At 41.9% G+C, this 23,771-nt stretch overlaps 1 protein-coding gene across 2 annotated transcripts; it reads right to left on the bottom strand.

Moving 5' to 3' along the window:
- Nucleotides 1-649: 649 nt before the first annotated feature.
- LOC127646863 (melanotransferrin-like) lies at nt 650-23,489 on the bottom strand. 2 transcript variants are annotated; one of them, XM_052130792.1, is made up of 16 exons: nt 23,203-23,489; nt 22,848-23,002; nt 21,407-21,506; nt 20,880-21,065; nt 20,640-20,781; nt 18,815-18,882; nt 18,443-18,627; nt 17,003-17,168; nt 16,730-16,881; nt 9,518-9,614; nt 7,241-7,435; nt 6,174-6,327; nt 4,142-4,209; nt 3,824-4,011; nt 3,539-3,731; nt 650-1,979 (listed from the first exon to the last, which is right to left on the bottom strand). In XM_052130792.1, exons 1-16 carry the CDS (start codon nt 23,291-23,293, stop codon nt 1,912-1,914), a joined length of 2,208 nt encoding a protein of 735 aa, XP_051986752.1. In that variant the 5' UTR covers nt 23,294-23,489; the 3' UTR covers nt 650-1,911. The 2 variants fall into 2 exon arrangements, with proteins under 2 accessions (XP_051986752.1, XP_051986754.1); XM_052130794.1 differs by lacking the exon at nt 21,407-21,506.
- Between the last annotated feature and the right edge of the window lie 282 nt (nt 23,490-23,771).

The raw sequence follows: 23,771 nt of genomic DNA on the forward strand, positions 1-23,771 counted from the left end.
TGTAGTGGTTAATGAAGAGTCCAAATAGATTTTTGTTTTAAAGGTCATCTGCACCTCTTGGACATCATATATATATATATGTGCAGACTAATGGTATTCACATTTGGCAGCCAAACCCTTAGGTTGGTCATAAGAGGAATCCAAGTACTGGGGATGTAAAAAAAAAAAAAGAGGCTTAGAAGCTTGCCAAATATTGTGCTGTCTCTGCTATCATTGGTAGTAGTCATATATGGCGGAGATGTTGTTACTTGTATTGAATTGCTATACTGTGATGTGAAGTTTGGAAATTTGATGTAACTGGTCCATTGGTTGCCAATATAGACTATTCTATTTTGTAACTCTAATATTTGTGTCCTCCACTGTTTACCTTTGTGTGGACATAAATAAATGACTAAAATGCATTGAAATGCATTTAATAGTTTTATCAAGTGTTTTTGTTTAGGTGTAATGTCCTGTAACAAAAGTAACCGAAGAATGTCGGATTTGCTCTAAAATAAAAATGTTGGACAATCTATTGTCAATTGTCAATTAAAGCAGGTACATTTAAACAGATTCTGCTTCAGTCAATAGCAAATAGTGAAAATTTGTGATAATTTATCTGACCAAATAGTAAAACCAAAAATGAACCATATTTAATGATGTATGTTTATTTAAAATAATAGAAGTCCATAGACAGTATATGGTAATACTTGAGCAGACACACTGGCCTGCCAACTATTAGTTACATTTCCATGATTGTTTTGAAGAAATTGCAACAAATAGACAAAAGCAAGCATTAATAAAGGACATTAATGTGTCAGCACATATACACATATATGGTATCTGAATGACATATAAAAATAAATATCTCATAAACACATACAATTATAAAGAAACAAAGTGTGCACTGCAGTGAAAACAAAGCAAGCTGAAGGAAAAATCTATAATCTATAGCTGTAGTCCGGTGAGAAATTATAAAAGGTATAATTAATCTGCTGGAACACCATTGAACTCCACTGGGTTTTGGACAAAAGGACCTTGTTAAGACCCTGGTATGACATTGAGAACACTGTTTAGTCAATGTGATTAATAGCAACAATACTAACTGAATGCAGAAACAAAGGGTTTGTAATAGACAATGTTGCAACAGAACAAACTGTGCAGGCAATGGAAAGATGTACAGTATAATCCCCCAGGTATGAAAGCAATGCTTTGCTGAGTGTATCACAATTCATGGTCTTGTTTCATCTCAGTGACTGTTTAGCAGATTGGGGAACAGTTATTTTAGATTTTAAAAGTATGAGCAAAATAAGCAGTTCATTTTTATGGATACAAAAGCAAAGGAAATACTACTAGTAATAAAGAAATTAACAGTAATCAACTTTATAAACAAATTATATTTCCTTCTGCTTTCAGTCTGGGGAGAATACAAGAGGAAAACAATCAATTAAATCCAATTCACTCAGAAGTATGACTTATGTGCATACTGTATGCTATGACATGGCAAATGCCAAAGAGAAAAGTGCTAGACACAGCATATTCACTGATATGGCCTGTGCCTTCAAGTAGCTCATAAAATTATGAAATGTAGCCTTTAAAAGTTGCAATAAACATTGTGCAATAAATATGTAACAGGCAGAGCATATGCACTGATATGGCTATTGCCCACAGCAATCAGACAGATGTTGAAATAATACAGATGGTCTAACAAATAACCAGTCTTTATGATTCTTGTTAAAAAAAAAGAACTTAGCCCACTTGTTGCTTAGTGCATTTCAAGAATTGAAGATAGTACAAGCATATTGTAGATTTTGATTTGCAGCTTGATTTTAACTTAAGTAACAGAAATGCTGAAGATTTTGGAATGGTATAATGGGCAGAGTCAGGAAAAGATGACATCACAGAGGGCCACATTTATGGCTGGCAGACCTGCTACAAAGCCAACAGAGACACCAGGGAGCTCGCAAAGATCATCAGCAATAGTGAAGTTGAAGAAAATACTGTAGGAGAAGAGAAAACAATGCATACAAAGATGAGAGTGTTACTAAAAGGATCAAAACAATACACATTATGATTCAAAATATATATTTAGCCCTTCCGTGAGGTCATCACTAAAGATCCTATGTAGCTATTACAAGGTCACATTGACCCTACATGGCAGATCACTGCTTAAGAGTCAAACGATTTTCCAAGACTAAGATGTAGCTGTAGCAAAATTGAGGATTAAATATACACAGGTACATTGTAAATGACAGTCCCTGAAAAAGGCATTATATTCTATCGTTATCTGTGAGAGAATTTTAAGGTTGCATGATATTGCGTGCATTTTCTCAGAGCTCAGAGGTCCAGTTTTAATCAAATGAGACAATATTTCTAGTAAGTTGATTTATCCAGCTAGTAAAATTTCAGCCATAATACCAGCAAAACACACTTTTAATCCAACGTGGAAAAAGGAGTTGTTTGATTTCATAAGAGATGACAGGTAAATGGAGTGTATGAGGAAAACTGACCCCCAAAAACTTAAATAGCACTTCCATTCTGGAAATATCATTTAAATGTAAATTTTTTAAATAGCATTTTTACCTAAATGGTTATTACACACTGACATGGGGATAGTGAAAGTATTTTACATTGCCGTTTTAGCTCACATTTGTGGAGGTTGTCATGGAGTCAGTGCTGGACTGGTAATCTGGCATACCGAGCATTTTCCCGGTGGGCAGACGCACTTTGGGGCCAATCAGGGGCGGATTGGCCATCGGGAGAACTGACCCAAAATAGCATGGAAGGGTTAAGCAATAGAACACAAGAGGGAGTGCAGAATATCACACAGCCTTCATGCTATTTGTGATAACACAGCCTTGAGTGTTCTGTTGCTTTTATACAATAGTTTGGCAAACAGCTAAAGAAACCCTGAAACATCTTTAAAAAAATATGTTTTAGTATCTACAATGAAGTTCTCCAATTTTGCTGATAAATAAGTACAATATATTATATGGCTTGACATTATACACTGACTGAGCACATTATTAGGAACACCTGTACACCTACTTATTCATGTGATTATCTAATCAGCCAATCATGTGGCAGTAGTGTTAATGTTCACATAAACCATCAGAATGGGGAGAACATTTTATCTCAGTGATTTCGAACGTGGTATGATTGTTGGTGCCAGATGGGCTGGTTTGAGTATTTCTGGAACTGCTTATCTCCTGGGATTTTCAAACACAAGTCTCTTGTTTGCCCATTCTGAGAGTTTGCTGAGAATGGGGCCAAAAACAAAAAAATTAAATGATCGGCCGTTCTGCACATAGAATTGCCTTGTTGATGAGAGTGGTCAATGGAAAATGGCCAGACTGGTTCGAGCTGACAGAAAGGCTACAGTAACTCATAACCACTCTGTACAATTGTATTGAGCAGAACAGAATCTCAGGAGGCACAACAGGTCGAACCTTGAGGACAATGGGCTACACCAGCAGAAGACCACATCTGGCACTTTATTAGGATAATAGTATTCCTAATAATGTGCTCAGTGAGTGTATTTTACATTACTTGACAGTACCTTTTGAAGATGCTGAGCACTCCATCGCTATCACCGCATCCAGGTAGCTTTGCCCAAGCCACTCTTCGTAAGTCTTCTTCTCACCCACACCAATCAAAGAGATGGTTGAGTCTTTGAAAATCAGGTCTGATCCCTCATATGCTTTGGAGTCAAACAACTTGAATCCTGAGACAGTATTAACTCCAAAGAATTTCTAAAAATATACCAAAAAAGTGCAGGTCATTCAAAAACATCATTATATTGCACTGAAAAATGAGGAAAGTCCAATGGTGTTTTGTTCGCTACCTGAGCTTTATCCAAAAGACCAAAGACAAGGTGGTGATTGATATCGGGTCGAACCATAACAGCGTGGGAGGGGACACGGGCCAGGTTGCACTTACTATACTGAGTGACTTCAGCACGAGATTCCTGAGAGCAAAGCAGCTGAAATTCACGGGATTCCAAGCGTAACGCCCAAGGCTCTGTATTGTTTCCTGGAATTAACAATTCTGATATGAACTGGAGACCTCAACATACACAAAGTCAGCATGCAATATATTATATACATAATAAACAAGCTTGAGTCTTTTTTATGTAAATGACAGGTGAACTAATGAGCGTTACCATCTGTGTTCTGGAAAACAGTGGAATGTTTGACAAAGGCCACATCACCATGACCTGCAACGAGGCACCTAGGAATATAAACAGAGACCATAAAGATTTTCAGGTACTACACATTGGATAATTTAAGGTTTCTTATGCTATTCCTTCTAGAGCAGCTGTGTAATTTTTTGTGTTAAAATACTGGCTTCTTTCCCATCATAATATTCAGAGACAACTATAAGTAATCAGTGGCAGGTTGATTTACCTGAAATATGTAAATACTGTGGACACAGATTGTTTGAACAGTTCGACATACTGTAGCAATATTGTCTTGAGTTTGAGGCAAGATTATTGTTTGTCCACACAATGGAAGATGGGAAACCAGATTTGAAAATAGCCATTAGTTTTATTTGAAATTATTCACTGCATCTTAAAGTTATTACCACAAATTTCTATAAATTATATTTATTCATGTGTACTATATTAAGTATTCATATTATATTGTTAATTGTGTATTATATTGTATAGTATATTCTGTGTATATGTTGAATACTGTATGTATATATTGCCCACCTGCGTGGACATTATGTTTTGGATTCGCTATACGCAATGCATAATTAAATTAAATATAAACCAACTGATCTCAGTTCAGGAGACTCTTGGCTGTCAGTAAAGTGTTAAAGGGTCCTGTGATGAAACAATATGGCATCGATCACAGAGGAATTTGTGTTTGGGAGAAACACCAGCAAAACTACATCAGGTAAGAAACCTCATTAAGTTTTTACATTGAAACCTGTTTAGTCTGCAAAAGATTAGTCTCTAGTTTCATACGATATGCCATTTTAAACATTTTAGTGATTTATTGCGAAACGGCATGCTGTTAAACACAATGACCACATTTGTGGAATGAATGCTCTATTTCAGTTAAAATATCCTATATTTACTGTGCATTATCACATTGAGAATCAATAGGTTCATCCAAAAACTGGAAAATGTTGCTTTCTGAGGCTGTATATGGAGTTAGGATGAAAATAAGGTGCATTTTTATACTGTTCTGAGACCAGTGCAGACAGACAGCACACCAGAGGTTAAGTCATTCACTAAGTAGGGAGCAAGGGAGCATCTTATAGCTCTCTATGCAGCTAAGTGCATTCAATCCAAACCTCTTATCAAAAGTTCCGTTTCAGGCTGCAGATGATGTTTGGACCACTCAACATGATTGGCAGACATGGGACAGTGGTAATCAGTACATAGATTCAGAATGTATAATGTATAATTTTATTTTAACATGGCTGGCAGTGATTGGAAGATGCTGGCCAATACTTTAAATCAGAAATATTTATGCCCATTTCTGATTTAATGTCTGTAATGTCTCAAAAACATAAATAACCACCACTCCTATAGTTCTATAGTATGATATTATTTTTAATTTCACAACTTAGTCCCACTGTCCACATATGAGGGCATACATTTTTAGGAAAACTATTGGTCTAAAAAAAAGGGGGGCTTTCTTAGGGGCTACTAGTTACAAATCCAAAAGGGGAATGGAAAAAGCATACAGCTGCCATGTAGGGGTCTCAAGAGGATAAAAATAGTAATCCACAACAAATTTCAAATAAAAGTAATCCACAACAAATTTCAAATAATTATTGTTTTCACATTTTTATCAGATTACTTTACTAATTACTTCATTGAAAAAGTAATCAAATAACTAATTGCTTTACATTACTTTACTTTCTAAAACACTCAACAAATTCAAAATAATATATTTCTTAATAATACTATTTCTTTCTTGTTCATTGTTACACACAGTCTTACACACAGCACCTCACATTTCTCCTTCACAATAATTCGTTACGGGGCCATAATTCATGTATCCTACATAAATAATATATTATAAATAAGCATAATCCTATAACACTGATTGTACTCTAAGCTTATTTCATGAATAACTGATTAAAATGGTATGCTAACAGTGTTAAAACAATCCGTAAAAGGCAAATTTGCAACAAATGATTTAGAGCTATTCAGAGGCATTTGTACAGAGTATTACCTAAACGCTCCATTGTAACCGTCATACAGATCCTTGCCCTTGTCACACTTGTTTTGACCACTGGAGTCTCCGATGCACTGCTCACACAGGTTACTGGGGATACCATCCTGATTGGCTCCAGGAACACAGGCTGAATTAAAGAACTCCCCAGCAGCTATGGGAAAATGTAGGACTGCTTCACAAAATGTTCACACTTCCAATACAGTATTTACATGTGCCATTCATCTCAGTATATGATGGTTTCATAATAATTTTTATTAATAGCATCAATAAACATTACATTATATACTACTTAACACATTAAAATGGGCAGAAATGTGATGAAACTGTCATTCATGTATTTGCATATTAATTATTAAATGAACATGGACTGTTGATCACTTATTTCTTGATACAAATATGAAAGGTGCACTTTTCTGTTTATGTTTTGTAATATGGACTTCATTTTCACACCTATTGGTGTGGATGCAGCATCATACATAAGCAAAAGATTTGTTAAGGTGCCATTAAACATATGTTCTTTTTTTTAGTTAGCTATGATTAATTTATCAATATTCCCATCTCCAACTCGCCATTGTCATTGGTTGAGTTAATATTCTTGTGTTGGGCCGGACGGGCCGCTCAAACAAACAGAGAAATTTGTATAGAGACACAGTGTTTACAGTTTTCAATAAAATGAACCTGCAAATGTCTTACTTATACAGCTGTTGTCTCTACATATTAAGCTATATGAGAAGTATTTTAAAACCAAAAAAGTAACAGACTTCAGCTTTAAAGGGGGTTTAGTATTTGTCTGGTTATATCATTCAAACATGGTGGCCCCCATGAGGTGACCTGTTCCATGGATTTTTTATTTTTTTGAGGCCACTGATATGACTGGAGACTCAAGTGAGTGTACATACTTTTTAAACATATTTTTTAAAAGTACTAGTCATTTCTTTATGTGTGAAACTTCAAATTAAATAAATAACTGTGTTTACCCTAAATGTATTGGCCCTATCTATTGTTACAGAACAACGTTTTAACAAATGTTTAATCATGATATATAAGTTAACTACTGTACATACCTTGGGCCAATTGACATTTCTGTGGTCTGATGATGTCTTTTTCTGTGAGCACACCCATGGGAATGTTCCAGCCTGCTGTCCTGCCATAACCTGTGTGACAAGAGCGCTTACCCTTGAGGTCACTGAGTCTCTGGATGTCTCTGTTGCTTTTCCTCAGCACAGCTACAGCATAATAAATGCTGCCATCAGTGCCTCCTGAGACAGAGAGAGAATCACAGTAGCTTGTGAAAAGTCATCACACTGAATCACCAGTTATGAATAAAACTGCTAATGTTTCATGCGGTGCTTCTGAAAATCTGCCCCCGACACACATTACCCAATGAATAAGTTTAAGTGTTTGCACTATATAGACCAGTTTTTCCCAGCCTTTTTGATTTTCTTGTATGTACCCCTCACAGCCCATCAATACACTCAAGTACACTTTCATTGAAACCAAACCAGAAATGTATTATTTTTTCATTAATAATAGGCAGCGGCTATTTGTACTGAGTGCAAATAGTGATAGATTCTATTTACACCCCTGATGAAATACTGACAAACTAGTATAGGGGCATCACTCCAGCATGTTTAATGTGTTTATTTAGAGTCCCACAGACACCCTAGACCAACCCCTAACCCTAAATCTAACCCTAACCTTCCCATACAAATATTAACCATGGTTTTACTACATTAACCATTGTATCACCATGGTTTTTTGTAGTAAAATCATAGTGAACCACAATTTAAACATGTTACTATATTAAAACCTTATTAATGTAGTAACACAATGGTTAATTGCACTAATACAATGGTTACTACGATATTACTACAGTAAAACCATGGTTAATTTTACCTGGATCAAATCCCCGATTTTCACCGTGAACAAATCTCTGCAATGAAATCAACTTTTATATTCATTTTAATTTATTATTATTATAAGAGTGGAGACAGGGTGGGGACAATTCGGTCAAAAGACAGATTAGAAACAGAGTCGTCCGCCCAAAAAAAAAAACAAGCATTTTTTTTACCCCTTTACACCACTGCAGCAACACTAAGGGGGCAGTTTGTCTCCAGACTATTGGAGTGCAAATAGCCACGCTATGTGGCAGGTGCTATTTACACCTAGTGCAAATAGTCACTTCATTAATAATAATAATATTAAAGGAATATTCCGTGATCAATACAATTAAGCTCAATCGACAGCATTTGTGGTATAATGTTGATTACCAAATAATTTTTTCAACTCATCCCTTTTTTTCTTTAAAAAAGCAAAAATACAAGTTACAGTGAGGCACTTATAATGGATGGGTTTAGGAGAGTTTAAAAGGTAGAAATGTGAAGATTATAATTTTATAAAAGCACATACATTAATTCTTCTGTTAAAACTCATGTATTTAATTTTTGTTTATTTTGTATTCTTTTTGCTGTAAAGTTGTTTAAATCATAATTTTTACAGTCAATTTATGTTTTTAGGGTTTGTTGACATACATCGTAAAATTGGCTATAACTTTACACAGAAAAGGTTAGTAAGTGATTTAATAACATTAAAATCATGTAAACATGCATATTGTTTATGTCTTGTGGCTATACTTTTGAAATAGCGATTATTTAAAAGTTTACAGATTGGCCCCATTCACTTCCTTTGTAAGTGCCCCAGATCAGTTCAATTTATTTTTTGTGGTTATCAGTATTATGCCACAAATGCTGTCGATTGAGTTTAACTTGTATTGAACCCGCACTAACAGACTAACCAATTACCATGTATGTTCTGCAACAAGTTTCATCCAGAAGGTTTTTATATAAAACTTGCACACATTATGCACATGATTTTTTTTCTTCCCTTTATGAGATAGTTCACGCAAATGAATTTTTCCTTTGTGGAAAGCAAATTGCATTTTCATCTTATGAAAAATTCTATGGTGACTAAGACTTTAAAACCACCCAACATCTCATTTTGTATATCTCATCTCATATGCCCATGGAAGAGAAAGACACAGGTTTTAAACAAAATAAGAGTAAATGATGACAGAATTTTAATTATTGGGCGATTTTTTCAGTTCCTTTTAAAAAGGAACTGAAAAAATCATGAGATTAATCACGATTAGTTTACGGTATAATATTTTAGTCGTTTTGTATGTCTTTGACATATTGATATATTCTAGTGCCTCCTGAAACCTCTGAAGTACGCATACACCTTTGGGAATAACTGCTATACACAAAAAATATTGTTGTATATAACAATGCCCAGAAGCAAATTCAAAGTCAAAGAAGTATAAATTAATGGTGCATGACTCTAACCTGTATAGCTCTCTCCAACAGCAGGTATCAGCCCAAAACTCTTCCCTGCTGTGTAGACGTAGCCTCCATCAAGAGTGATGGCATCAGCTTCCTTGTTCTGGAGGAAACACAACAATGTACAGTACAGTATGTCTCCCCAAGACCCTCAGTCAAATTGTGAAATGTTTGTAAGTTGTTGCAGGTTTTAGTAAGAACTTATAGATGAAGTGTGTAATTTTGTTTTCAAACAGGTTTCCTGAACACCCATGTCTTCAATTACTCAAGCAAACAGATGTAGTCCAGCCCCAAACTCACTCCATTGGTTGAGCTAATGTTGCTTTGTTGGACTGATAGGGATGCTCAAACAAAGAGAGCTATTGTTAGAGCCACAGAATTTACAGGTAAATCAACTTTCAAACAGCTAATTAAAGGCCAAAGTATACTTCTTTTGTTCGTGTTGCTGATTGTAATGCACACAGTATGACTCAAATTTCATCATCAGCACAGTCTGTGCAGACTATCTGCATGTAGACCAGATTTTCTGAACACAGTTCTCATCTGTGTGCATCGTCGGTGCATGCGCCTGCATTGACTGTGCTAAAAGAGTATAACAACTATGCAATTATATTCGCTCGTGGTCAAAAGTGTGTACTTTGAAAGGCGGAGCACTCGACTTTGTGCAAGGAGATCCAGATTGTGGAAAAACTAAGTATACCCGAGCCTTTAAACAGTAGTTGATGCATGTTAAACTGGGATTGGACAGAATATTTTAATATTGAAAAATTACACACTTCACCATTAAAATAATTGTTCCCCTTCTGTCGCTCTCTTACGTTGTGTCAGAGAACGACACTAGGGGTCTCTCTTGAGCGCCGATATTCACCTCTGTACTATGAAAAAAGGCCAATGAGAGTTGGCAGCCAGTATTTGCATGTCCGCCCCGGACATATGGGTATTTAAGCGGCGCAAATCACGGAGTTCATTCAGAAAATTTCTTCGAGCCGATGGTGCGTGTTTGCAGTTTGCTGCGTGACTACACACCGAGTTCCTGCTATCCTCTGCTGCATGCTGTTGGATTCTGCGGCGCACAACAGCGGCTTTCTCCTGGTTGCACGGCTGTGCACTTCCTGCCCTGAGCGCGTCGACAGTTGCAGAAATAAGAAAGATCTCTCACGAGTCTTTCTTTCATAAAAAGTTATTTCCTTCTAAAAGAGTAATTTCTCTAAAAGAGCAAAAACACAGCGGCGTGAGCGTCCTTTTAAGGACGCGTCTTTTAAAGATGCCCTTCCGCCCCTGTGTTGTTCCTGAATCTTGATAGAGTACTCTCCGCTTCCGACGGCCACAGGCGTTGTCTCGTGTGTCTGGGCAGTGATCACACCGAGGCTGCGTTTGTGGATGGTTCATGTTCTCACTGCGAGAACATGACCATGACAACGTTGCGATCGCGGCTTGCTTACAGTCGTAAGCAAGCCACTCCAGCCGCCCCGTGTCGCTCCTCCTTCCCACGGGATTGAGGGCGATGCGGCTGGCGATGGAGGCGATTTGGGGATGGCAGCGGGTGCAGCTCCGCCGAGTACGCCCCTCGGACCACCAGCGCCCGGCACGCTCGTTGACTCCGTCCTCGCTTCGAGGTGGCGGCGACTTCGCCTCACAGCCAGTCTGCCTACCCTCAGGCGATGGAAGCAGATGAGTTCGCCGCGACATCGAGGGCGTGGGCTCTGGCGCTGAGGGCTCCTCTGGGCTGCCGCCGGGCTTGCACGCCCAGCAGGAGGCCGGCAGCGCAGATGTCCGATATGCTTTCCGGGCAGCCAATAGCGTGGGCCTGGATTGGAACCCTCCATCCTCCCCGCAGCCATCACGGCTAGACGATTGGTTTTTGAGCGTGGGCGCGCTCACAGCCTCGCCCCCAGTACCTTTCTTCCGGAGGTGCATGATGAGCTGGCGTCTTCGTGGAGAGCACCCCTCTCCACTCGTCGTGCCACCTGCTCATCCGCCCTCGCCACCCTCGACGGCGGAGCGCCCGCGGTACACGGAGATCCCCAGGTGGATAGAGCTGTTGCGATCCATCTATGCCCGGAAGCACTACCACCTGGCGGGGCCGCCCTGTACTCCCTTCCGGTCCTGTAGAGCGACATCCTCGCTCACCGCGAGGCCTACAGCGCTACCGGACGCGCCGCTTCTGCCCTGCATGCCATGGCTCTCCTGCAGGTCCATCAAGCCAAGGCACTCCGCAACATGCACGGGGTGGCCCTGATCCCGACACGCTGCAGGAACTGCGCTCAGCGACCGACCTGCGCCCTGAGAGCGGCGAAGGTCACAGCGTGGGCACTTTCGGGCAGGCGATGGCCACTCTGGTGGTCCAGGAGCGTCAGCAATGGCTGGACTTGGTTGAGATGCGTGAAGCCGACAAGACTCGCTTCCTCAACGCCCCTGTCTCCCAGTTCGGCCTCTTCGGCGACACCGTGGAGGACTTTGCCCAGCAGTTCTCCCTGGTGAAGAAGCAGGCGGAGGCCATTTCTCACATCATGCGGCGCCGCAAGCCTGCCGCCACGGCCCAGGCCCCATCTGCTTCGCCGAGGCGTCCTCCTGCGGCCAGAAGACCTTCTGCTCCGCCCCAACCTGGGCCCAGCTCTCAGCCCCAGCGTCGAGCAAACCGCAGGAAGCGTCGCCCCCTGCCTCCACGGACCCGTCGAGGACCCGGAAGGCTCCCAAGCGTCCCTGAGACAGCGGACCCAGAGGGCGAGAAGTTAGCTCCGGAGATGGTGAGACCGCTCTGTCCCCGGTGGAGGGCTGGGAGGAGAATCTTGTGTTTTTTCATTTGCGCACCCCTGGCGGGGCTGCGGTACCAAATTCTCAATAAAGAGCTATTTCCTTTACCTCTGGGTCACATGGCCCGCAAATGCCGTTCTCACGGCACTTTTGTTTCAGGCCTCAACAGTCCGGCGCACAGGATGCGGTGCTCCGCCCTCAGCCCCACGACTGTTCCCGGCCGGCCGGTTCAGAGCGAGTCCAGAGGGCGCCGACATCAGACCTCCTCCTCTGTCACGAACCCGCCCCCTGCGGGTGCGCGGAACAAGGTAAGTGCTTTGAGCTTATTCTCAGCACCAGAGCCTCGGGGCGCCACAGAGCCTCCCGGCGCTGCGTTACCTGTTCCGCACCGCTCGCGAAGCCCGCCCGAATGCGTCAAAATACTTGTCCCCTTGGTGCCCCTAGCACAGAGCGCCAGAGGCATGGCTTTCTCTGCCCAGCTTCGTCACGCTGGCTGCACCGGACCATTCGACTTCGATTCACGCAATTCAGTTTGCCAGGTCTCCGCCCCCTTCCTGGGCGTTACGTTCCTCCGCAGTGCGCGCGAACATGCCCTCTCCCTGCACGAGAAATCGCCTCCCTTCTAATCAAGGGCGCGATAGAGCCTGTCCCTCCAACCGAAACGAAGAAGGGTTTCTACAGCCCTTGCCGTTGTACCCAAGAAAGCGGTGGCATACGACCGATCTTGGACCTGCGAGTTTTCAATCGGACCCTGTCCAAACTCCCGTTCAAAATGCTCACCCAGAAACAAATCCTATCTGGCGTTCGGCATCTAGATTGGTTACAGCGGTAGACCTGAAGGACGGCGTACTTTCACGTCTCAATTACGCCCTCGACACCGACCCTTTCTACGGTTCGCATTCGACGGCCAGGCGTATCAGTACAAGGTCCTCCCCTTCGGCCTGTCTCTGTCCCTCGCGTCTTCACGAAGGTCGCAGAGGCGGCTCTTGCCACGCTTCACGAGGGCGGGCATACGCATACTCAATTACCTCGACGATTGGCTCATTCTGGCCCCTCGCAGGAATTACTATGCGCACACAGAGACCAGGTGCTCGAGCACCTCCGCCGCTGGGGCTTCAGGTCAACTGGGAGAAGAGCAAGCTCACCCCAGTCCAGAGCATCTCTTTTCTCGGTTTGGAGTTAGACTCAGTCTCAATGACAGCACGTCTCTCCAACGGCGTGCTCAGTCAGTGCTGGAATGCCTCGCTTCCTTCAAGCCAGGCACCGTGGTCCCGTTGAAACGTTTCCAACAGCTCCTGGGGCATATGGCATCCTCCGCGGCGGTCGCGCCACTAGGGTTGATGCATATGAGACCACTTCAGCATTGGCTCCAGACTTCGAGTCGAGGCGAGCATGGCGCCACGGCACGCGCGGCGTGGAAATTACCGCTGCCTGCCTCCAAACCTTCAAACCCTGGACAGACCTCTGCTTTCTTCGGGCAGGGGTACCCTTGCAGCAGGTGTCCCGTCGCGTTCTGGTTACAACCGACGCCTCCAAATTGGGTTGGGCGCCGTGTGCAACGTGGCGCAGCCGCAGGCGGTGGAACCAAGGCCGCTGCGCTGGCACATCAACTGCCTAGAGCTGCTGGCCGTTCGTCTTGCCCTGAAGAAATTTCTTCCGATGATTACGTGGCAAACATGTCCTGGTCAGGACAGACAGCACCACGGTGGTGGCTTACATAAACTGCCAAGGCAGAGTACGCTCCCCACATGTCACAGCTCGCCCGTTGTCTCCTCCTTTGGAGTCAGCAGCGACTGGAGTAAGCTGCAGCGCCACTCACATCCCGGCAACCTCAATGTGATAGCGGACGCGCTGTCAAGACAAACCTTGCCTGGCGGAGAGTGGAGGCTCCACCCCAATCGGTCCAGCTGATTTGGGACAGGTTCGGCAAGGCCCAGGTAGACCTGTTTGCCTCCCAGGAAACCTCCCACTGTCCGCTCTGGTATGCCCTCACAGAGGCTCCCCTGGGGACAGATGCTCTGGCACACAGCTGGCCCGTGGGGCTCGCAAATGCAGCTTTTCCCCAGTGAGCCTTCTTGCACAGGTGCTATGCAAGGTCAGGGAGGACAAGGAGCAAGTCACTCTGGTGGCCCCCTACTGGCCCAACCGGACGTGGTTTTCGGATCTCACGCTCCTTATGACAGCCCCTCCCTGGCAAATTCCCTGAGGAAGGACCTTCTTTCTCAGGGGCGGGGCACGCTCTGGCACCCGCGCCCAGACCTCTGGAAACTCCACGTCTGGTCCCTGGGCCGGACGCGGAGGGTCTAGCCGGCCTACCTTTAGCCGTCATAGACACTATTAACCAAGCCAGAGCCCCTTCGACCAGGCATCTTTACGCCCTGAAGTGGCGTCTGTTCATGAACTGGTGTTCTTCCCGAGCGAAGACCCGCAGAAGTCGCGCAGTTAGGTCAGTGCTCGTGTGTCTTCAGGAGAGGCTGGAGAGGAGGCTGTCCCCCTCCACCCTCAAGGTGTATGTTGCTGCTATCGCGGCCCACCATGACACGGTAGACGGCAAGTCTCTTGGCAAGCACGACTTAATCGTCAGGTTCCTAAAAGGTGCCCGGAGGATGATTCCCTCCTGGCCTAACCTATTTCCCTCCTGGGATCTCTCGGTCGTCCTGATGGGACTCCGGAGACCCCCCTTCGAGCCGCTTGACTCAGTTGGACTCAGGGCCCTCTCTCTCAAGACTGCCCTGCTGATCGCGCTCACCTCCATCAAGAGGGTCGGGGACCTGCATGCGTTCTCTGTTAGCGACGCCTGCCTGGAGTTCGGTCCGGCAGACACGTTCGTGATCCTAAGACCGCTGACCGGACTACGTGCCCAAGGTTCCTACCACACCCTTCAGGGATCAGGTGGTGAACCTGCAACGCTGCCCGGAGGAGGCAGACCCAGCCCTCTCACTGCTGTGTCGATGCGTGCCTTACGTATTTACCTGGACCGCACACAGAGCACCAGGCGCTCTGAGCAGCTCTTCGTCTGCTTTGGGGGACAGCAGAAAGGAGCGCTGTCTCCAAGCAGAGACTCGCCCACTGGGTTGTCGATGCCATTTCCCTGGCTTATCACACCCAGGCCGTGCCCCCCTTTGCGGGTCCGAGCCCACTCCACCAGGAGTGTTAGCGTCCTCATGGGCACTGGCTAGGGGCACTGCCCTAGCAGACATTTGTAGAGCTGCGGGCTGGGCAACACCTAACACTTTTGCGAGATTCTACAATCTCCGAGTTGAGTCAGTTTAGTCCCGTGTTCTCTCAGGTACCGAGCCCGTGAGAACTTCGGTGGCACGCCGACGATCTGACCGGGTGGATCGCTTGCACCCAGCGCCCTTCCCCTAACCAGGGAAACAGTGCACCTTCTTCCCAGGAGATCCCAGGCTTGGGACACTGGTTGGCTCCTCCCCTAGCCCTTGCGGGTCGCAGTTCTCGCGGAGGGACTCGCCGACCCAAACCACTGCGGTACCGCTAGCTACCCTGTACTGGTATAGGGGCCCCACAGGTAAGGCCTCCTGCTCGGACTCCCCTGTGTGTAAAACCACGGTTCTGTCCCCTCACGTGAGTTGGCGCGTGTTTCCCTTAGGCAGTCACAGCTACCTCAGGTGCCGTGCTGTGTGCTCCCCCTCTCTGAGGCTGGTGCTACCACCGCACTACTGTTCAGCATAAGGCCTAGGTATAGGCCATGCGATGTATATGCCACTCAAATTTGCCTCCCCTCCGGTAGGTGTGGCCTCCGCAGGGTCTTCCCCGCCCTACCAAGGGCTAAGACCCCCTTCCCTCAATGCGTGTAAGGGCCCCGGCCGTAGTTGCTCTATGCGAGAAACATAGAGAGAAAGAGGCCCAGCCAGGCTGGCCCGTTCCCATGTTGGCGGCGTCACCTTGTTCCCCCTCCGGGGTAACGATAAGGAATCCTGATGGCTTAAATGGGGCATTGGGGAAGAGTGCGTCGTGACCTGATACAGTTGGTCGTTCTGCACGTAGGAATACCTGCTCGCTCCTGTATCAGCGGATCACGTACACGGCTCAGCGCATGGCGCTTTTTAAGTGGACCCCTAGTGTCGTTCTCTGACACAAGCGTAAGAGAGCGACAGAAGGGGAACGTCTAGGTTACGTATGTAACCTCAGTTCCCCGATGGAGGAGCGAGGCGTTGTGTCCCCCTTGCCACGTCGCTGAGCCGAGCCCCTGTTGTGGCCGGACCATTTCCGGCTCCTCAGAAAAATCCTGAATGAACTCCCGTATTTGCGCCGCTTAAATACCCGTATGTCCGGGGGCGGGACATGCAAATACTGGCTGCCAACTCTCATTGGCCTTTTTTCATAGTACAGAGGTGAATATCGGCGCTCAAGAGAGACCCCTAGTGTCGTTCTCTGACACAACGTCTCGTTCCCTCCATCGGGGAACTGAGGTTACATACGTAACCTAGACGATTAGCATACCTGAATTTTCTGCATACAATCCTCCACAGATTTACCATAGTGACACTTAATTTCAGGAATTAATTTTTTGCTTTTGAATGCCACAGCCATGTCTGCACATTTTTGCTGCTCCCCATTAGACATGACACACCAGGTAAGATGAGAAGGAACATCTACAGACACAAATAAACATCGCAGAGAGAGAGACACATGTTAATCACAATATAAATAAACAAAACAAAAATAAATAGCAAACATCTTTTGATAGTTTGGTGAAAAGACAAAGATTAATACCAGACTCTGAGCAGTCCATAGCTCGTAATATGTTATAGTATTTTCGGCCCATCCACTCAATATAGATTTCATTTCCTGATGAGATAAATGTTGTTGAAGCATCACTGAACAACAGGTCGGTCCCACCAAAGAATGCTGAGGAGAACAGGGAGAACCCAGACTTTTGCTAAGGAGAAACGCACAAACACATGCACACACACAAAATGTTTAAATTAAGTTTACATTTACACATTAAAAAATGTGTAAATGTAAAAAAAAAAAAAGCTTTTGAGTTTGTGTTTGTATTGACAAATCCTAATACATTTCCAATTTATAATGAGAAGACAAATGTATCCAACATTGCAGAAAAATTATTTTCTTGATCATTTTTTGGTTTTCCAGTAAAAAAACAAAAAAACAATCATTCACAATTCATCATTTATTCACGCTCATGCCATCCCAGATGTGAATGACTTTCTTTTTTGAATTCTGCTGAAAACAAATTAAGATTTTTAGAAAAATATCTCTGCTCTGTTGGTCCTCACAATGCAAGTGAATGGTAGCCAGAACTTTGAAAGTTCTAAAAAGCATATAAAGGCATCATAGAAGTAATCCATAAAACACCAGTGGTTTAATCCATATATTCAGACGTGATATAATAGGTGCGGGTTAGAAATGGATCAATATTTAAGTCATTTTTTTACTACAAATCTCCACTTTCACACTCTTATTTTGTTTTTGGTGATTCGCATTCTTTGTGCATATTGCCACCTACTTTGCAAGGAGGAGAATTTAGAGTAAAAAAGGACTTCTCACCCACGTGTATCATATCGCTTCTGGAGATATGGATTTAACCACTGGAGTATGGATTACTTTTATGATGCTTTTATTAATTATACATTTTATGGACCATTCGCTTGTGTTCAGCAGAAGAAAATTATACACATCTAGGATGGCATGAGGGTGAGTAAATGATGAGAACATTTAATTTTTGGAGGAACTATCCCTTTTAACAAGATAAATTCATTTGAGAAGTAAAATTGTGTAGGATATTAAAGGAATATTCAGGTTCAATACAAATGAAGCTCAATCAACAGCATTTGTGGCATAATGTTAATTACCACAACAAATTATTTTTTACTTGACCCAAGGTAACCTCGATTTTTGCTTCTTTTTTTATTTTAAAGAAAAGGAGGGACGAGTGGATTTATTTACTTATTTTGTGGTAATAAACATTACTTAACTTGTATTGTATTAAAGGAATATTCCTTTAAGACATCTTATAGCAAGCATAAACCTCACTAAATGTGGTATAAGCAAAATACTTAATCAAATAACATAATTTAAGATTGAAAACAAGTCTGAATATATGCACTTTTTCTTCTCAAGCACATTTGTCTTGTTTTTTACTGTGCCTATAAAAAAACATTTCATCCAGTGAACATTTTTGAAGGATCATACCAGTCCCTCACGCAACATGTTGTACACCACTGAACTGCTGATGTCATTGTGGACAACAATGCCTCTTGATGGCACACGAGCCAGATGGCATCTCTCGAAATCATTGACAGGACTGCGGGTGCCATCCCGACACAGGAGCTGATAGTCATCTAAGTGCAGGCCTTCAGTCCATGAGTCTCCCTTACCTGAGACAGACAGTTAAAAATGTCTGATTTGTACAACTTCATTTTCTGATCTATACAACTTAATGTACATATTATAATCTCACTCTTACCCCACTTATAAAAAGAGGAACGTTTTAACTTTGCTAGATCCACAGTTCCTAGAAACAGTATAATCACTCTGTATCCTTCTTATTGACTGTAAATTTACCATCAGTGTTCTCGCCTACAGTGGTGTGCTTCACAAAGGCAACATCCCCTGCACCCTCAACCATGCACCTGAGGAGCCCAAAACAAAATATTTTACTATTAGTACTGTCAAGAGACAGCATCACTTAATGAAACCATAAAACGATGTAATTCCAAGCCCGTAATATTTTCTTTGATCCAAAAAACATAAAAGTAGAATGTTTCGAGAATATCCAATGCCACTCTTTTCCATATAATGAAAGGGAATTAGGACTACTGTAGTGCTGCATAGCACTCAATATATTCCAAGTCTTCCAGATCCATACAATAGCTTTTGTGAGGAACATAACTAAATTTAAGTTGTATACACTGATAAACTTCCCCTCCAGTGAGCCGTTAACTGCTGTGACCTGATCATTGAATCACTGAGTTAAGATTGAGTCTAATTTGTGAACGAATCATTCAGATTGGTTTTGTGAACTGGATCAAAAGAACAATGCTTCTCTCATGAACATGCCAAGGAGAGCAGACTGTTCAATTGCTGTGAATTAGGTGAGAGTAGGTCGAAAGTATAGCTGCTGAAGTCATGCTTACCGAAATTTTAATCACTGCCTCCCAGTGGCCACAGCTGGAATTGTTGAACGTATGGGCTCATGTGAGCTCAGTTTCTGGGTGAAATGTCCACAGAGTGGCGCCAAAAGCAAGTTTTATTTTTAGTTGTAAATTATGTAATACAATCAACAGGAATGCATATTTTATTAAGTCTACCCCCTAACCCAAAGCCCAACCCTAAACTTAACCATCAGTGGAGTAAAAATTAAATTTTAGTCTGAAAATGCAACTGTGCTCACCATTGCTTATGTTAATGCAAATACTTTTTGGTCCCAATGGCACAAAACCTGTGTCTCGAAGATACTCGAAGATACTCGCAGAACACATCAGTAATGCTAGAGGGATCATGATTGAAATTATGCAAAAATGTCTGATGGGGGATGGCACTTGTCAGTAATTTGGCCGTACAGGGTTGATTTTAGGGTACATGAACTTTCGGATGCTGCTTGGCGATTTCCCATGTGATCATGTTGAGGAGATAACAACCTAAATTCTTCATATGGCTTTTTGAAATTAAAGCTCCAGTCCCTGTAAATGCATTGAAAAGAGTGACCATACATTCTTCAGAATTTCTCTGTTTTTGTTCTACGGAAGTCATACAGGTATGGAACTAAATTAGTGTGAGTAAATGATGACACAATTTCCATTTTTAGGTGAAATATCCCTTCAAGTTATGTTTTATTGTAGTGTGAAGTCTTTTATGAAAAGGATAATTCTCTCATCAATTACTCACCCTCATGCCGTCCCAGAAGTGTATGACTTTCTTTCTTCAGTAGAACACAAACGAAGATTTTTTTTAATAATATTGCAATATTTTGATAATTCTCTGTAGGTCCTTACAATGCAAGTGAATTGTGATTAGACCTTTGTAGCTCCAAAACTCAGATAAAGGCCACATAAATGTAATCCATATGACTCCAGTTGTTAAATCCATATATTCAGAAACAGATACATATTTATGAATTTTTCACTCTAAATATCCACTTTTACATCTCAAAAAAAGTAAAAAAGAACTTAAATATTGATTTGTTTCTCACCCACCTTTATGTGGCCTTTATCTGAGTTTTGGAGCTACAAAGGTCTGATCACCATTCACTTGCATTGTAAGGACCTACAGAGAATTATCAAAATGCTGAAGAAAGAAAGTCATACAGTATACATCTGGGATGGCATGAGGGGGAGTAAACAATGAGAGAATTTCCATTTTTAGGTGAACTATCCCATTAATACAGTACCTAAATGCTCCATCATATGAGTAGTATTTCTCATTGGTGTTTTCATCACACTTCAAATTTCCTTCTGCACACAGCTGACACAGAGACGCAGGATCGTCTTTAGCCCCCGGGACACAGCTGGCGTTAAAGAAGTCAGCAACCCCTATAAAGCCAGCACAAGTCACAAGAAAGTTTTCTAACTGATAAAAGCAACAAGCAGTGGTCATTCCTAGATGTGATTCACCAAGAGCGATGGAGTACCTTGAGCGATGTCACACCCCATTGCAGACATCCTTCCACTGTCAATCAAATACCCAACAGGGATGGTCCAGCCAACCGTGTGGTGCTTGCCAGTGTGACAAGACTTCTTTCCTTTTAGATTGTTGATGTTGACGGCTGAATTTGCCTTTTTAACCACAGCAACAGCATAGTAGTTTATTCCCTTACCTGTGACCATTAAGAGAAGAACAATTCAATGAATTTAATTATAGTTTATATAAACAGTGATTTAATCTGAAATGTGTCAGATAAAAAAAGGAAAAGTCCACAACATCTTTACTTTTACATACTGAATGCTACTAAATAATAGTATACATTAAACACAATCAAATACAGATACAGGCATTTCCTGTTAATAATAAATCATATGGCTCGACATATCTTGACATTTAATTATGCCCTTAATCACCATCTTTCCAGTCCCACAGAGTTCAGAGGTACAACTTGTATAATCTGGTGTCTGCAGGAACAATAGCAGATTGAATAGGACAATGAAAAGAAGAGCATACCATCTTCTGCAGACTCCCCAGCTGCGATTTTGAAGCTAGCTTGCTTGGCAATGTTATATATGTCTTTAACATTGGCTGAAAAAGCATCAACTTCATTTTTCTGAAAAAGGGAATATTGATCACATTAAGAGATTTTATGTTTCAACAAGCTTGTGCCTTGTTAATAAATGATTATGACCCTAACTAAAAATTAAATAAGCAGATTTACCATTATTAAAATTAAATTAAACATGAAGAATTAAAACAAGAAGTTCTTGGGGAAGAACAATTGTTATAAAATAATATATTAATTTGTAATAATTATATATAAAAGGTTATGGGGGGCCTGGTTAGCTCAGTGGTAAAGACACTGACTACAGCACCTGGAGTCACAAGGTCAAATCTAGGGTGTGCTGAGTGACTCCAGCCAGGTCTCCTAAGCAACCAAATTGTCCCAGTTGCTAGGGAGGGTAGAGTTACATGGGATAACCTCCTGGTGGTCGCTATAATGTGATTCGCTCTCGGTGGGAGAATAGCGTGATGCCTCCACACACGCTATGTCTCCGCGATAACACGCTCAACAAGCCACATGATAAAATGGTCCACATGACTGTGGACCGACAGTCTCAGATGCGGAGGCAACTCCGTCACCCGGATTGAGGAGAGTCACTACACCACCACAAGGACTTAGAGTGCATTGGGAATTGAGCATTCCATATTGGGGAGAAAAAGGGGAGAATAAATAAATAGGTTATAATTAAATTAATGTTACTCAAAATAAGTAATTCACTACGAATTACTAATAACTTTCCAAAAATGTAATCAGGTTACTTTAGTGATTACTTAATCTAAAAAGTAATTATACTAATTATTTAACCTTTGAGTTACTTTCTAAATCACTTTTCCTAGAAAAGTGTTTGTTTTTCCGTTCAAATTCAAAATATCTATAGTTCCTCCTCATTCATTGTAATTAATTAATTAATTACAATAATTCATATTTTGAAGTATTATACATATTAATTTAGTGCAAGTAATGTACTCAAATGTAATTTAAATTCAGTAACTGTAATTTGAGTACAAGAATTGAAAATGTAATGCATTACACTACTTTTGTTATTTTTTTTTAACAAAAATTTGATTACAGTAACTAATTACTTTGTAATCCGATACACCTAACACTGAACAAACATTTTCATTTCAACATTAAATTTTTTTAATCAAAGGTTAAAACAAATTGGCCAACTGTTAACAAATATAACCTTATTGTAAAGTGATAGCCTACTAATAAATAAATAAATAACAATAGCATATTTTCTAATTAAATAAAATAATAACATAAAATAAATCAAAAATAATTAGCAGTGCATCCAACAAAAAATGTTGTACTCTTAAAGAGTGCTTATCTGATGTTCATTAAATAGAGCGAGAGAGATGTCATGGCAAACGCGAATGCAACACTTACGGTGAGTTTTTGAGTGCATTCGGCTTTAGATGAGGCCAGAACACAGCGTAGTGTTGGTCGAATTGTGGCATTTGTAAAGGCCTGAGACATGGCTTTACATTTGGACTCCTCCGCAGGGGAAATAGTGCACCACCTTATGGCACTCTGTCCTGAAACTGCACCATATAACATTTACATCATACATTTGATTTTTAACATCCAGTGAATCGAGTTCTAACTAGGTTTTTTTTCTTAAGTGCTCAGGAATGTTGCTTATAGGCTATATTATACTAGAAGATCACTTATATAGCATAATATAAAAACACAGAGGAAAAACTCATGTTGTTTGTTTACATTAACTTGATAAATTTCTTACCATAATGTGTAACAGCAAACAGAATGGTTAAAAAAGCCCAAGTGTCCATCTCTGACTTCTGAGTGCGTAGGTGTGTGGTAGTCCAAGACATGCAGGTTTAGATTTGAGAGTCCAAAATACAAGTCAGCCCTTCGACATAACGGGACTGGGGGCTCTTTGGCACCTTACCAGAAAAAGATTTTGAAAGACCTCGATGAACAGTCGATTTTGTGATTTATAGACTCAAATGTGACCAGGCGTTAGGTTTTTGCCTACACTTAATATGACATGTCCAAGAGAAGGGCGGGTGTCCAAGGTGCAAACAGAGGGGTCATTCATTCTTGCAATTGGAAACTCCACCTTTTCCAGAAGAGAATGACAAAACATGGTCTGACCGCAGGATAGTAACCAAGGATTCATTAGGTAAAATAAAAACATCTCAACTTTTAAAATAGCTTCTTTTTTTCAAGAGGAACTGCAACACAGTAGGTCAGACATACATATTTATAAGAATAAGAGAACAAAATAATTTTGGTAATACTTTATGATAAGATTCCATTCGTTAACATTGGTTAATGCATTAGGTATAA

Source organism: Xyrauchen texanus, chromosome 7, assembly GCF_025860055.1.
Source record: "Xyrauchen texanus isolate HMW12.3.18 chromosome 7, RBS_HiC_50CHRs, whole genome shotgun sequence".
Lineage (NCBI taxonomy): Eukaryota > Metazoa > Chordata > Actinopteri > Cypriniformes > Catostomidae > Xyrauchen > Xyrauchen texanus.

Coding starts and splice junctions, on each gene's coding strand:
- LOC127646863 (XM_052130792.1), bottom strand. CDS start 23,293: ATGTCTTGGACTACCACACACCTACGCACTCAGAAGTCAGAGATGGAC. Junction 21,507..22,847: donor AATGCACTCAAAAACTCACC/GTAAGTGTTGCA, acceptor TCCCTTTTTCAG/AAAAATGAAGTTGATGCTTT. Junction 6,328..7,240: donor GAAATGTCAATTGGCCCAAG/GTATGTACAGTA, acceptor ATTTTCCCATAG/CTGCTGGGGAGTTCTTTAAT.